The sequence below is a fragment of the Macadamia integrifolia genome, chromosome 7 (assembly GCF_013358625.1).
Source record: "Macadamia integrifolia cultivar HAES 741 chromosome 7, SCU_Mint_v3, whole genome shotgun sequence".
In the NCBI taxonomy this organism is placed as follows: domain Eukaryota; kingdom Viridiplantae; phylum Streptophyta; class Magnoliopsida; order Proteales; family Proteaceae; genus Macadamia; species Macadamia integrifolia.
The window spans coordinates 5,218,805-5,234,362 of record NC_056563.1 but is presented as its reverse complement, the minus strand read 5'-3'; the positions used below and the strand labels follow the sequence as shown (position 1 = coordinate 5,234,362).

Genomic DNA, 15,558 nt, shown 5'->3' with positions numbered 1-15,558 from the left:
AACTGGATGTCTGAATCTGAATTGTGATTGATTTCCCGAGATGGGTTCCACCGGGATTGTGACTTGAGATTTTATAGATGACTTTGAAGAAAGCTTTTTTCTAGAGTGGATGTTTCCGAGAGTTTCCAGAGATCAGTAGAAAAGGGAAACGAACAGGCAATGGAAGAGGTTTCTTCCCCAGATGCAAAATCACGGGAAAAGCAGGATCCCAAGGTAGACGAAAGTTTTGTAACGCCTTGAGTATGGGAATTTCCAACTCTCCGAGAGTCTTACGATTTTGGCTGCCACGTGTTGCTTTATATATAATGGCAGGATGAAGATTTTGTCCTCTGGATTCAATAACCTAAGTGGGCTGTGGGCCCATAGTTTACCAAATTGGGAACAACTGGATCACGGATGGCTGGAATTGGCAAGATGGAGCTCGTTTGGAATTTGGGATACTGTGAGATATTTGTTGGTAGGTCCCTTGATGGATATCCATTTTCAGTGGAAGGACGTAAGAGGACATCATCTGAGGGTGTACATGCGCTGGGCATGAAGCAAGCATGTAATGCTCAAATAGGTCACATATTGAATTTAAGCCTCAAATTCAATCATTTATCTATCGTATATGTCTCTCGTTCCATTTGTTTTCTTTGTAATCTTGGATTGATGAAAAACTAAAAAATGTAACCAAGAGACCTTAGGTTGAACTGTTGATCAAATTTCACTATCACGTCACACCCACCATTTCTGCTTGTGGTTGCCATCCACCAAATCCATTTCCAATTTTATATATTTATTCCTTTCTTGAAAATGGAACATATGCTATTCAATAATGCTCTTCATGATTTTTTTGAAGGAGACTGTGCAGATCAAAATTTGATTAAACAGTTGCAAAGTTATATGCATATAGGAAACCATTGAAATTAAGTTGAGAGGAAGATAAACTGATTGGTTGAATTGGATACTTATCAACAAAGAACCAGATCCCCTCAAGCTACCTCACCAAGTAACCCATAGTGGGGCCATTTTCATGGATGATGGTCATTGCTTTGATAGACTGTAAATGCTGAAATTTCAAAATTAAGAAAACTTTAAATTCACATCTATAAATGGATCCCAACTATTTTTGATGAAGAAACAGAAAAGCCAACTAAGCATTGATAAAACCCAGAGCATTGTTAGTTTATATAGAGATATCCAATTTTTCTAAACTTTTGGCCTGTATTTGTAGATTATGAGGCACAAAAATACTTCCCCTATTATATTTTATGATACATACGTTAGCTAACATTTTCATCATAGATTTGATATCTAAAAGTAATATAAATAATTCCCTAGGCCATATATCCATATCTAATTCCAAACAATCAATCATATCCGATGCTGATTCTCTCTAATTCTTTATCCTACAATTCTTATCCAATTCTATCTGTGGTATATTTTCAAAATCCATTGGTTATAGAAGTTTATTGGAATTCAAATCCATTTTAACCCCTCAAATACCTAAAACTTCTACAACAGTTGGATTATGAAAACAGAGAGAAATGCACAATTAAGAATTCAAGATGATCTAAATCTTTGCTAAATCTTTTTTTTTTTATTTGGCTGTATTTCTATTTTATTTTGTCATTAGTTTATTCGATCTCTTATCCCACCCCACTCCTTTTTGGGGGGAATGGATTATAGCATATGTACTAATTTCTAATCTTTCACAAGGGTTCTTCAGTTGAATTAAGAAAATCTACTAATTTCTAATCTTGCAAAAGGCTTCTTCAGTTGGATTTCAGACGGAGTTTAGTGGCCACCATCTTGGAGCCAATAATGCTACACCCAAGAACCAACCAAGCTCAATCTTTCCAACCCAGATTGTAATGCAAAGTCATCACCAATTGTAGGGCAATTAGAGTAAATGAGTTCTACACTTCACATTCATTTATAACAACAATGAAGCTAAATTACATCTAAGTATTGCTTTGATTTCATTGTCACGTTACAGGGATTATTCACAATGAACAAAGCCCAACTGCTTAAGAGAGCCAAAAAACACAACACAGAACTCTCAGATTACAAAAACAATCTTCCCAAACCCAGGAAGCCCAACTATAAGCCAAAGAACTAAATTTCAGAACAGAGCATCTTCTCCCCTTAGCCTTACAAAAAAAAAAATGACTTTTCTTCAATCAACCTCTTCAATCTTAGGCCCAGAACTGCTACCAGACCCACCTTGGCTGCTCCCTCCATAGCCACCTCCAGGCATGCCAGCACCACCACCCATTCCTTCAGGCATGCCACCAACACCTTCCTGGTACATTTTTGCAATAATTGGATTGCAGAGACCCTCCAATTCCTTCAATTTGTCCTCTAACTCCTCCACTTCAGCCAATTGGTTCCCATCCAACCATTCAATCGCCTCATTGATTGCCTTCTCAATCTTCTGCTTGTCCGCACGATCCAATTTCCCACTAATCTTCTCGTCCTTAATGGTATTCCTCATGTTATAAGCGTAATTCTCGAGCGAGTTCTTAGCATCCACCTTCCTCTTCACTTCCTCATCCTCTGACTTGTACCTCTCTGCGTCCTTCACCATCTTCTCGATCTCTTCCTTGCTCAGCCTACCCTTGTCGTTGGTGATTGTGATCTTGTTCTTCACTCCTGCGGTCTTGTCCTCTGCTGACACGTTCAGGATTCCGTTCGCGTCAATGTCGAAGCAGACATTGATCTGTGGAACACCTCTTGGTGCTGGAGGAATGCCTGTGAGCTCGAATTTGCCCAGAAGATTGTTATCTTTGGTTCGGGCTCGCTCTCCTTCATAGACCTGAATCAACACTCCAGGTTGATTATCCGAGTAGGTTGAAAAGATCTGCTCTTTCTTCGCCGGAATCGTTGTGTTACGAGGAATCAAAACGGTCATGACACCACCGGCAGTCTCGATACCCAGACTCAGAGGAGTGACATCGAGGAGCAGCAGATCTTGGACCTTCTCATTGCCTTCACCGCTCAAAATTGCAGCCTGAACGGCAGCACCGTAAGCGACAGCTTCATCTGGGTTGATGCTCTTACAGAGCTCCTTCCCATTGAAGAAATCTTGCAAAAGCTGCTGTACCTTTGGGATCCTGGTAGACCCACCAACAAGAACCACTTCATGGACCTGGCTCTTGTCCATCTTGGAGTCTCGGAGGCACTTCTCGACTGGTTCCATGCATTTTCTGAACAAATCCATGTTCAATTCCTCGAACCGGGCTCTGGTGATGGTGGCGTAGAAGTCGATACCTTCGTAGAGAGAATCAATTTCGATCGTCGTCTGAGTTGTGGAAGACAGAGTTCGCTTGGCCCTTTCACAGGCAGTCCTCAACCGCCTCAGAGCTCTGGCATTGCCACTGATCTCCTTCTTGTGTTTCCGCCTGAACTCTGCAACAAAGTGGTTGACGAGGCGGTTGTCAAAATCCTCACCACCGAGATGGGTATCTCCGGCAGTGGCTTTCACCTCGAAGATACCTTCTTCGATCGTCAACAGAGAGACATCGAAAGTACCACCACCAAGATCGAAGATGAGGATGTTCTGCTCGCCAGACCTCGAAGCTTTCTTGTCCAAACCATAAGCAATTGCAGCTGCAGTGGGTTCATTGATAATACGCAGCACATTAAGCCCTGCAATCGCTCCAGCATCCTTGGTGGCTTGCCTCTGTGAATCATTGAAGTAAGCCGGGACAGTAATGACAGCGTTCTTCACCGTCTGACCCAAGAACGCCTCTGCAATCTCCCTCATCTTGGTCAGCACCATGGACGAGATCTCCTCTGCTGCGAATTGCTTCTTCTCACCCTTGTAAGTCACCTCAATCATGGGCTTATCGCCAGGGCCGGGGATGACCTTGAAAGGCCAGAGCTTCATGTCGCTCTGCACGGAAGGGTCAGAGAATCGCCGCCCAATAAGCCGCTTCGCATCGAATACAGTGTTGGACGGATTCATGGCAACTTGGTTCTTTGCTGCATCACCAATCAACCGTTCTGTATCGGTGAAAGCAACATAAGAGGGGGTTGTCCGGTTACCTTGATCATTGGCGATTATCTCGACACGATCGTTCTGCCATACTCCCACGCAGCTGTAGGTGGTACCCAAGTCGATGCCAATGGCCTTTCCTTCAGTCTTGGCAGCCATTAACGAAACTTGAACTCGAAATCAATAAAGAACAGAGAATTGAAAGAAAATTAAGAAAGAAAATCAAAGTTGCAAGAAGAATTTACGGAAAGACTTGCTGCTCGCACTGAATCGAATTGGGATTGCTGATGAGGTGAGAAATTTAAAGGTTTCGTGGAGTTCGTTAGAATGTTTGAGAGATTTCTAGACTAGAGTAAAAGGGCGGAATCAGAAGGCGGCAAGAAAGAAAATTTCGAGACGAACGGAGGATCCACTAGAGATTTCACGATTCTTCCATCTAACGGACCAGAATATCTCTCAAGTTCTGCATATTCTTGTTACTATTCTAGAACTTGAAGGGCTGTAATTGGCTGCATGGTAGGGTCCCACTCCACACGGTTACGAATGATCATAGATTAGCCGCCACCTCTTGGGGCATAGATTGCATCGATCTTAATGATAACAAGACGAGTCAATCTTTTGGATGGTCCCGATCGAGAAACACCAGATGATCTCCTACAGTTTACTATCTATCTAGCAAGAATAAGAAAATAAAATTCAACCAAAATAAATAAGAAGATAAAGAAAGGCTGGCTCTTTTTATCATCTACCAGGATCATCTTTCTAACTTGTGCCACTAAGATGGAAACCAAATTTCTAAACCAAACAAACCCACCCCCCCCTCTTCCCCCCGCCGCCGCCACCCAAAAAACAAGGAAACCACTAGATTGGGAGGGCATTAAGGTCTTAGAACGGGATCCGTTTCTTCTCCATAGCCCTGGTCAGCTTATAGCTACCTAGGCGATCGACATATGTTTAGGCATTGATCTAACAGTTCTGGGCATGGCACCTCTGTTCTGGACGGTAAATGTATAGTTGTTGGATCTATGCCCGGACAAGTGTCAATCGCCAGTGGTAGTTATGGGTAGGGGTGTCAACCGGTCGGGCCGGTTCGGTTTCGGTTGGGCTTAATCGGGCTTGAAGACTTTCAAAGGCTACACCGTGTCCGCCCATTTAACTAATCGGGCTTAGTTATTGAGGGCATGGTACACTTTATATTCGGTCGGTCGGTCTCGGGCTATAATCGGGCTACCTTAATCGGGCTTTAGTCGGGCCTTAACCGGGCTACGAACATGTTTAATGTTAAACGGGCTTTAACCGGTTTTTAAACGGGCCCTCTTTAAAATGTGCTATTATATTCCGGCCCACTCATGCAAGCCCAAAAAAATGACAATAAATCAATAAATGATACCAAATATAACCATTATTTAAAATGTGAACATATCTTTACTTTTTAGTTTTTATTCTTTAATTTGGGGGGTAAAATAGGTATTTTACAATTATTAAAGGGTCGGGCTAAGTCCGTGCACAATAGGCCGGTCTCGGTCGGGCGTTATTCGGTCGGTCTCGATCGGGCGCCCGACGGTCCAAGTAGCAAAACCGAGACCGACCATTTATAAACGGGCCGGGCTCAAGCCCGACACGTTTAATAAATGGTCCGGGCCGGGCCGGTCTATAAACGGTCGGTCCCGGTCGGTTTAGTCGGGTCGGGCCACTAATTGACACCCCTAGTTATGGGCACTGACTTGGGTGATCAACGCTCAGGAGAGGATCCTAATCCGTTAAAATGTATGCTCAACTTATAGGATCAAGCTCTTCTCCAACGATTGCACCCTCCAATGCCCCTCCCCAATGACCATCCAAGGGTTGAGAAGGGTTGGTCACACATCTCAACACCTGCCAACACCTAGGGATAGAGGTGTCAATTTGAAGCCCACACCGGTTGGACCGATCGGGCCCGGCATGCACTGATTATTAAATGTGTCGATTGTAAGCCTGACTCGACCGTTTATATGTATATTTTGATTTTTATGGGATAGAATATGATATATATATTGATATTTTTATCAATTTTCTTGAATGTAATTAAGTATAATACATTTTCAAAATCATTGATGATTTAACAAAATAGATTAAAGTATCTAAAGTCTAAGAAAAGTAAAGATCGTTTAAGGCTTTATTGGTAAATTACCCTGTTTAAGGTCCAATTATAGCCCTATTAGCCCAATAAGGAGAAGCCTGATTAAAGTCTGGAACTCAATCGAGCCCAACACAAGATCAACCGAGATCAAATCATTCCTTAAATAGGTAGGTCACAGTCCAAGGATATAGGCCTGCTAGGCTCAGGTAGGCCCGACCCAGATCGACATGGCCCGACCAATTGACACCCCTACCTGGGGATGTGTCCAAGCCTTCCCAGCCCTTGGATGTGTCGTTGGTGTTGAAGAGGATCCCAATACCAACTGATATTGGATGGGGTTTGTTGATGCAACCAATTGGAGCTCGCCCACTCCAAGTAGAGTGTTGAACCATTGTTTCACCTTCCTTCTTTATGATTGACCCCAAATATCTAAGGTCCTCTTTGGTATCATTTTTCTTTTCTTATTTTTGCGTATTTAACAAAAATCATTAATGAAAATTATTTTTCATCTTGGTTTTTGTAAGAAATAGGTTTGGAATCCTTATGTACGAAAATGTTTTTTGAAGAAATGGGTAAAGAGATGTCCCATTCATCCATTTTCTTTATAACCCTCTTTCTCTACCTTCTATGAAGCACTTCTCGTTGCTTCATCTTCCCTCTCCTTTCTCACCTTTTTCTTCCCCCTCTGAAGCAAATATGAAATATGATTTGATTACAAATCAATTGAAAACATATCAGGATAAAAATTCCGAAGGAGGTGATGGAAGGCCCTAATAGAAGGCTGATGTTGTGCTTCCTTTTGAACCTAAATGGGGAATATGTGGCTGATTGCCAGAACCAGGAGCAGCAGTGCCGATGACCCTCTATTCGAAAAATCCATGTCTCTCAGCCATGACTTCTGCTATGGTTCCTCCGGTTGCAGAGAAATAAGGGACAGATCAAGTGGAATGTACAGGAGAGGTGAGCTAAGGTTTGGTTAGGTCTTATCAGCAGACGTTGAAGGTTGGGAATATGGCTTGGATTTGGGGAAAAAAATATCAAGAAGATGAAGAGGGAGCGAGGGGCTTGGATTTCTAATTACAAAATAAATGACTACTTTACCCCTCCATATTAGGACTTACAAGCACGTGCCTAATTCAATTCAATGTAAAAATGAACGAAAATCATTATTGACCAAAACACATAAATGACTCTTGACCTCTTTTTGATTTTTGTGTTTTATTAATATTTATTAAATAGGAAGAAGCTCCATAAATTATACCAAATCCAATCAAAATCATTTTTATGAACAAAAATAAAAAGGAAAATGATTCCAAAAGGGGCCTAGAACAATCGCTTTGTGGTATCTCTCTCCTTAAGTTTCACACTTTCACCATTTTGATATCGACTAGGGGTATAAGGAAAAAAAAAAAAGAAAGACTTTTAAGAAAATCAAGGGTATTTATGTTCAATACCGATTCATGCTAATACTTTATCAATTTTTGAGATGGCCAATACCCAATACTAGAGGTGTCGATTCCAAGCCTGCATTGATAGGCCCGATAGAGCCCGACATGTTTATGGCTAGACCTGGACCGGCCCAGTTAATAAACATGTCAAGCCCAACATGTTTATAAACAAGTAGTATACGGCGCAACCACCTAGCCAGACTGGCGCCCAATCTGCTCGACACATTTATAAGCCCGATATAAATCGACTTCTTTAAGCCTGACCTAGCCCAACCCCTTTATGCCACTAATAAGATTGAAGAGTAAAAGGTGAAGGGGATGATATTGGTGTGCATACGGGGTATCACTGCAAGGGTGGACAAGGGTGAGCTGGCGCTCTTGACTGGGGCTGTGGGGATGATATTGGCCAACGATGACCTGTGTGTTTCTAAGCCTAGTGAAGCATAACTGGATCTATGAATTTTTTTTTATTTTTTATAATATAATCGATCAATAAGCGTGCACTAATGATCAATTGAGGGTAATTATTTTAAGTGGTATAGTGTTGTAAAGTAAGAATAACTAACACCTTGATATGACCTCTTAGAATAATAATGTTCACTGATAATGCCTAAATATTGGGGTGAGGGGGAGAGGAGAAAGGAAAGGGAAGCAAAATATAATGGGATTGTAGAGACGAGGCCTGGATTTCTCATGCATTATTATTGTTTCTCTCTCTCTCTCTCTCTCTCTCTCTCTATACCATTTTTTATTGCTTGCCTAGTGATTAAAGAGAGTAATTTTTATGGCAGGCCCATTTAGACTTAAACAATTTTGTAGCCCGATTAAGGCCCATTTATGGCAACCTAATTATAGTCCAACACTAATCGGCCTGATTATAAAATATACCATGTGCCCCTAAACTATGCCCATTTACCTAAACAAGCATTCATAGTACAGGGTTTGCAAGTGATCAAACCCAACTAGACCTGATCGAAACCAACCTAACTGGACCAGTTGACACACCTACTCAATACTGTGACTAAAACAATGGGTACCTGCTGAATCAAAGTCGTCATTGAAACCCCTCTGTGTGGAGAGGGGAGTTTTGGCCTTTTACCTGAAGATTTCTCTCTCTCTCTCTCAAAAAAAAAAAAAAAAAAAAAAAACTAAAGGTTCAATGTTGCGTGAGCAGTGTGACAGAAGAAGTTACCACATGTGTAGAAACTGCAGATATTAGCTTGTTAACAGTGTAGACTAAGAAGGTAAAAAAACCTTGGGAAAATTTCACGACTACCCATTTTTGAATTTCACTTTACAAAATTACCCAACCTATGTATCAGATAACAAAAATCTACAAACTTAGGTTTGGGTTTACAAAACTACCTAGAACAGTGATTCTCCCTCAATTATAATTATTTTCTTACTATTTTACCCTTGACCTCTGCACCCCACCTTTCCTATCACAATGTACTGTTCACTTCGATCACCATATCCACTATGATCACCAAGGCCACGGTCACACGCAGCATTGGCAGCCATCCTAGGCCAGTAGCCGCGATCATGAAGGGTCAAGGATTTAAAGGGGGAGGGTTTGCAGTTCATTATTCTAGCATTTGGAACCTACAGAACGGTTTTGTGGAGGTTTTCGATAGCTTTTTTTTTTTTCTTTCTTTCTTTATGGCAAGAGTTGCTCTAGGAACATGCTGAACCACTTCCTTTTCTTCTCCTGCGTGGACCTCCCACCTCTCTCTCTTTCTCACCTTGCAACAGCCGCGGGAGAAAAATAGATGCAGAAAGGACAACATGGACCGAGTGAGGGGTGTCGATGGAGGAAGGCACCAAGGGAGGGATGGAGGATGGAGAGAGAGAGTAGGGGCAAGGGAGGGCGAGGTTTACAAAATTTTCATTTTGTAGTGAGAACGAGTGCGCGAATAAAACTGCTTCCTCCTCTTTCTTACAATATCCCTAACTCCTAACCCACCTGACCTGAGGATTGAATCATAAATGATCAAAATGACCTTCACCTTGGAAACTAATTACGATTGAGGAGCGGGGCATCGGAGATGAAGCTTGTGGGTTGATGGGGATGGTGGAGCTAAGCAATCGCATAGCTGTGAGTGGCGTTGGTAGTGCGGTTGCTCCCGCGGCAGCGACGGCGACAGATGCAAAGGATGTCAATGAAACGGCGACGAGTTCTCATGAGGGGCACATTGTGAGGGTAGTAGTCTATTAGATGGGGTCATGTGCATGTAGGACAACGGGGATAGTTTATGTGATCTTAGTTCCTGAACCTCCTTCTGTAATCTCCTGTTCTCCTATGTTAAGTTCTCACAGCATCTCTTCAGGAACTCACAGTCCACCTCGATCTACTTCAACTTTGTCTAGTAATTTACATAAATAGGTTAAGAGCAGCTTTGAAACCTTATTCTTTTTCCTAGAGAGAAGAACATGTTGAGCTGAACTCATGATCGCAGAGACATATCTCAACTTGCTCACCTGTTCTGAAACCAAACTTCCACCTGTTGAGGTCGAAGGTTTAGTTGCTTTGCCAACGCCAGCTTTTGCTTATGTTAATACCAAATATAATAAATGTTAAAAGACGCGAACAAGCTCTTTCAATCTCAAGCTCTTCTCCCTTTGTATCCCTATCACTTCGGTTTCCGCTTATGCTCGATATCGTCCTGTTCACAGAGGAGACTCTGGCTTCTTCTTCATAGTCTACGGTTGATGGCAATCGGAGAAGGTAGGGTGCAAGAAGTGGGGGTAAAATGGTAAAAAAAATTATCATGACTAAGGAAAATACTGTTTTGAGTAGTTTTGCCAAACCAAACCTGATTTTATATATTATTATTAACTGAAACACAAGTTGATTATTTTTGTAAAAGAAAACTCAAAAATGGATAATCATGTAAATTTCCCAAAATCCTTTTCATTGACTACCACCCAACAAACCTAAGAAACCCTAAAGTAAGGAAGGGGCAAGAATACCACACGTGTGAAACTTTTCAAAAACCAGCGCAAAATAGCACTCGAGAGAGTGACCCAAAGCCTTTACTCAAAAAAACAAAGGTAACGCAAAGCCACGTGGCAGCCACATGCAAATCTCACTTCCTAATAGTGGAAGTACTTCGAGCGTTCATAAGTTAAGAACCTAAAGTGACTGACACGCGTACGTCTTACACATCAGTATCGTCAATTCGTCTGTGGCCTACTGTAACGCCAGCGGAAAGTTAGATGGTGGGGTCCAGTGACGGTACCCGGTGGGAGAATGGGCAAAACGAGACTTCCAATTGACAACGTTATAATTATTGGGATCTTAATTGGAGATTTGCTGTGAAGATAAAAAGGATGATTTCGATACTGAAATATATGTATTTCTGTGACCAAAAGTACAATTGTACCCTTCATAAGATCTCGATATGATTGAGATATTAATAATGTGAAAAGACTGCAATATCCCTGTACATCTATAGTATTCCTTTTGGCTATGGATTTTTTCCTTCCCAATGAGGGAGGAAGATTTCCCTCTCAATGGTTGTAGGATAGTGCATGGGTGAAGGGAAATAACTAATAATTTACAATTAGGAGGTCATAAGTTCAACTCTCCTTAGGGTCTACCTAAAAAAATAGAAGAAACAAAAATCAAATTGATGGTCTGGTAAGAGTCTACACTATAATGGCAAAATACTGACCAACTAAACAAATAATGGTGTAGAATCACTCCATATATTGAGAATGTCTATTATCATGACAATGCTCAACTTATCCCTTGTCCTACTACCTCTTATTTTGAACTAGGGGAGCTTGACTTAACTTAGATATTAATGTACAATCATATATTTTATTGATTATAATTTTGTGGATTCTGTACTCCACGAATTTATAGATTAACATAGATTTTTATATAAAATCTAAAAGTGGTAGAATGTAATTTGGATAACCCTATTGACATATTAACACATAATAAACCCTAATTTAGAATACTTATAGATACAATTAAATCTTAGTTTCTCTATAATCGACCAACACATATTTTGAATTTTCAAATTCCAAAAAATTCGTATACTTTTGGATTGTAAATACAAACACATAATCTAAATATCAGACCAATGAACATGTCTCCATAACAGATGTATAGAGCAATTAACCTAACTATCTTATCAATCTACATGTGTTGTATCACATTTTTTTTACAAATAAATGCTTTTGACATCATATGTAATTGTTACGTTAGCAAAAAAAATCATACGTAATTATTTTATTTTTGAATGTCGTTAAAACATCTAAAACTACACGTGGCTAGGAGGCTTGATGCATGACAACACCACCAAGTGTATCTTAATTAACTCTAGAAAAAGTGCACACGAGACCCCCCATAAACCCGCGATTACTATTTTGGATGTATTAGAAAAAAGAAGACAAAAAAGGCTACCTAGTTGTGTGCTTCTACGCCCAAACATAGGAGTGGTGAAATGACTTTCTCCTGTTAGATGTTTGGATGCATGTTCCCATTAGACCTGCATTGACACATGCCACACTACGAGATAACATTATCTCTAAAAAAAAAAGAAACAATATGATCTATACAAGAGAGAAACAAAGTATGATTCATTCATTATCACATTTTTTGGCATGTAGAAGCAGTAAAACCCTAATATAATGGGAAATATCTTAGTAAAAGAGAAATTTTTTTTTTTTTTTTGATAACTAATATTCACAATCGAAGGGTAAAATAGTAAATGTAGACTATTAGAAATATTAAAGTGGGGCGTTTTTTTGTTTTTTGGTAACAAACTCAAGAGGGGAGTTTCAAGTTAGTAAGTTAGGACAATGACGTAATTTTAAAGGTTGTTGGTGTCGTATTGGAAATCAGAAGCGTATTACGAAAATTAGAAAGAGAAATAAAGAATGAGTAGTAAATTCTCTGTACACACTCAATCAAAGACGGAATTTATACATAAAAGGGGGTTTTTCTCTTGTCCTCATCTCTCTCCACTTTCTTTCCTCTTTGCAGCAGCGAAGAGAGGTAGAGGGATAGGGATAGAGATATAGATAGATACGGAGAGAAGCTCTCGCTCTCTCTGCGAAACGCTTCTTCCTTTCTTCGTTCGTTTCTTTATCCTTCGAATAATAGAAACTCTTCTTCGTCTTTAATCTCCCGATCGGCTCGTTTAGGTTGGTCGATTGTTTCTTATCGTTTTTTTTTGTTTGTGATTGATTGGTCGGCGGCGATTGTCTACAATTGAGAGAGAAAGACCGAGTTATGCAGGCAGATCAGACGGTGTTGAGCTTAAGGCCTGGTGGTGGAGCCAACCGAGGAAGCAGATTTCTTGCCCCTCGCTTCGACTCTGCTTTCGGCAATAGTTCTGGTACTGGTGGTGCTGGTGGTTCATCTTCGATCTCATCCTCATCGTCCTCCGATCAACTGCTCCTCCGTCCTCATGTCACTTATTCTCTTAAGGTCCCCCCTTCAAAACCCTATATTCTAGAAGGATCTAGGGTTTCTTCCTTTTATTTATTTTCTGGGTTGTATCTGGTTGTTCTTATTTCACTGAGGATACATATTTTGTTTCCGTTTCATCTAGGGTTATTTAAGAATTGAGCTTTTTTCTTGTTTCTGGTTGTGCTTTATTTTTTCATGGTTTGTGAGATATTTTCTGATTAATTTGAGTTTATTTGTATTCCAGATGATTATATTATCGGATTTCAGTTGTGCTGGTATCGTCGGAATTTAATTTTTTTCCTCCTGTCTTGAATGAGATTACTGGATAACTATCTTTTCATTCGTTGCTAGTGTGGATTATCTATGATATCAAATGCTTTATTTAGAAAATTCGATAAACAAATGTTTCTCTTTTGGTTAATGCATAAATTTATCTACATATTTGTTTTCCAGACTTCTTTACTGGGATGATTGGTAATATGTTCATACTTCTAAAGATCAATGTGCTGTTTACTTACCGGAACATGTGATATTTAAAAGCCGCGCTTATTTTTTTTTTTCTTTTCTCAGTTCGTGTGATAATTGGATTTCAGCATGGGCTAAAAGCCGCACTTATTTATTTTCTTAGAATTCGTTACTAAAAGAAATAGAAAACCTACGGTCGAATGAGAGAGATTTTTTGTGTTTTTTAAATTTTATGGGCTAAAGTTTTGGAGGAGTGAAAACATACAAAAATAAAATTACTACCGGTTAGAAATTCGGAGATTCAGAAAATGATAAAATTGCAAGAGTTCTTTGCTGATGATATGTGTCCTAATTCTTGGTGAGGCACTTAAGATGTGTACCTGCTGTAAATATGGACATACAGTAATTGGTAGGCTTTAGGTGGGCCTGCATTGAGTATTGGGATGCCCATAAAGGACCTACATATATGAGCTTCACAGGGTGACAAACAAGATGGTTGCGATATCCATCATACTTGTATAAAGTTTTTGTCAATATACAATCCAATTAGTGATTGGATTTTAATGGTGCTTAATTGATTCATTTCACTGTATACTCAGCTTTTTGAGGTTTGTTTTTACGATAGATGTTAAAGTTAATTGACACGTGCTGTACTGATGCATCTTCCGTTTGGGTAACATTCTCCTTTTCCTCTCTAAGAATTTACTCCTTCGCTCTGATCATCTCATTTATGTGTCAGAAATAATAATTGCTATTTATATGAGAAAAGATCCTGCTTTATATCATTTGTTCTTTATTCTTTGGTACTATGTAGCTTTTGATGCAGGGAAAATTCCTTGGACCAGCCCAAACCCGTTGAGTAGCCTAGATGGAGATGAACCGGGTCCAATTGATTTTTGGGTTAAGTAGGATATCATAATTAGTTAGTTATTTAGATTTGTTATTGGGATTTTACTTGTAATCTTTTGTTTTGAATGGACTACCTGGTGGTAGTCATTTCCCTGTTTTAGTTTTAGGGTTTCTTTTCAGTCTTAATTCCAATTTTCGATGTAGGACTGTTTCAGATTTAGTGTAGGAGTTTTTATTATCTTCTTTAAATACTGATTGTAATAAAATGATACTTATATTTGGAATGAAATTTTTTAATGGTTTACGTTACCAGAAGGTTATGACTCAGGTCATGTGATCATCTTCTCGTCTCTGTCCTCCTCTGATCTCCCCCCGTCTCTCTCTACCTCATCCTGGAGAGACTACCTTTTCTTTGGTTCTTCTTCTTCCTCTCTTAATATCAGCAGGTTATCACTTCCCTACCATTGATGGTAAAACATAACCATGGAAGGAGCCCATCGATTGGAGATTCTCCACTGATTTGGGTCTGAAACTTGGGGCATGCACTACCCTACTCTGGAGGATTGAACCTCCAAACCAGTGGCTTAAAGGGTTTAGATTCCATTGCACATCAGACCTACATCTCCGTTGTTCTGCCAGGTACAGGTTCAGATTTAGAAATCACTCTTCGCTTGTGGTTTAGGGGATTCAATACCTGGGTTTCAAGAGGCTCCATGGTCATGCATCAGATTCGATAACCCCAAGTCAATTGGACTTGTGTTATTGAGATTTCCTTCGATCCCCAACTCTTATCGCCACTGGTTTCCTACTGCGAGGTAGAAGATGAGCCGTCTCCCTCACCCCTTTTCTCAGTAGTTCCCCTTCTTTTGGTTTTAATTAATACTCTATATCCTGACTTTCCCATGTTACCCATTCCTTAGCCCCTAATCTTTCATGTACTTTATTTTATTTTGCTTCCAAGTTTACCCTTTCTGTACAACTTCACTGTTACCCACAAAATTTCCATCACTTCTTTTGCTTGATTCTTAATTGTTTAAGTAGGCCCATAAGCTATCTGAGCTGGCTTTTGGAATCCCGGATCTGATTCAACTTTATTTCAAAAATATAAAAGTGGATTTAACTTTGTGCAAAAGGGGTATTAATGAGTAAAATATACTCCATATATGTTTTCTACTGATTATTCATTACTGTGGGAATGGCTTGGACCAATATCTAATTGTCCCTCTCTCCCAACCAGAAAAAAAAAAAAAAAAAAAAAAAAAAGAAAAAA

At 39.9% G+C, this 15,558-nt stretch overlaps 2 protein-coding genes, 1 non-coding gene and 1 pseudogene across 3 annotated transcripts in view; 2 read left to right on the top strand and 2 right to left on the bottom strand.

Moving 5' to 3' along the window:
* Positions 1–1,932: 1,932 nt before the first annotated feature.
* On the bottom strand, positions 1,933–4,554 carry LOC122083546 (heat shock 70 kDa protein-like). The gene has a single exon (XM_042651390.1). It carries the CDS (start codon positions 4,139–4,141, stop codon positions 2,162–2,164), a length of 1,980 nt encoding a protein of 659 aa, XP_042507324.1. The 5' UTR covers positions 4,142–4,554; the 3' UTR covers positions 1,933–2,161.
* Positions 4,555–9,529: 4,975 nt separating this feature from the next.
* Positions 9,530–10,319, bottom strand: LOC122084220 (annotated as a pseudogene).
* Positions 10,320–12,509: 2,190 nt separating this feature from the next.
* Positions 12,510–15,558, top strand: part of LOC122083760 (eukaryotic translation initiation factor) — a 9,852-nt gene continuing 6,803 nt past the window's right edge. Inside the window, exon 1 of the mRNA XM_042651651.1 lies at positions 12,510–12,992. Coding sequence (XP_042507585.1) covers positions 12,795–12,992 — 198 coding nt within the window. The 5' untranslated portion in view covers positions 12,510–12,794. The remainder of the gene's footprint in view (positions 12,993–15,558) is intronic.
* LOC122085288 lies at positions 13,805–13,909 on the top strand. Its single transcript, XR_006142068.1, has one exon. It is a non-coding gene; the product is annotated as a small nucleolar RNA snoR103 (small nucleolar RNA).

Bases quoted from the DNA above. Each gene is read 5' to 3' on its own strand.
- LOC122083546 (XM_042651390.1), bottom strand. From the start codon at position 4,141: ATGGCTGCCAAGACTGAAGGAAAGGCCATTGGCATCGACTTGGGTACC.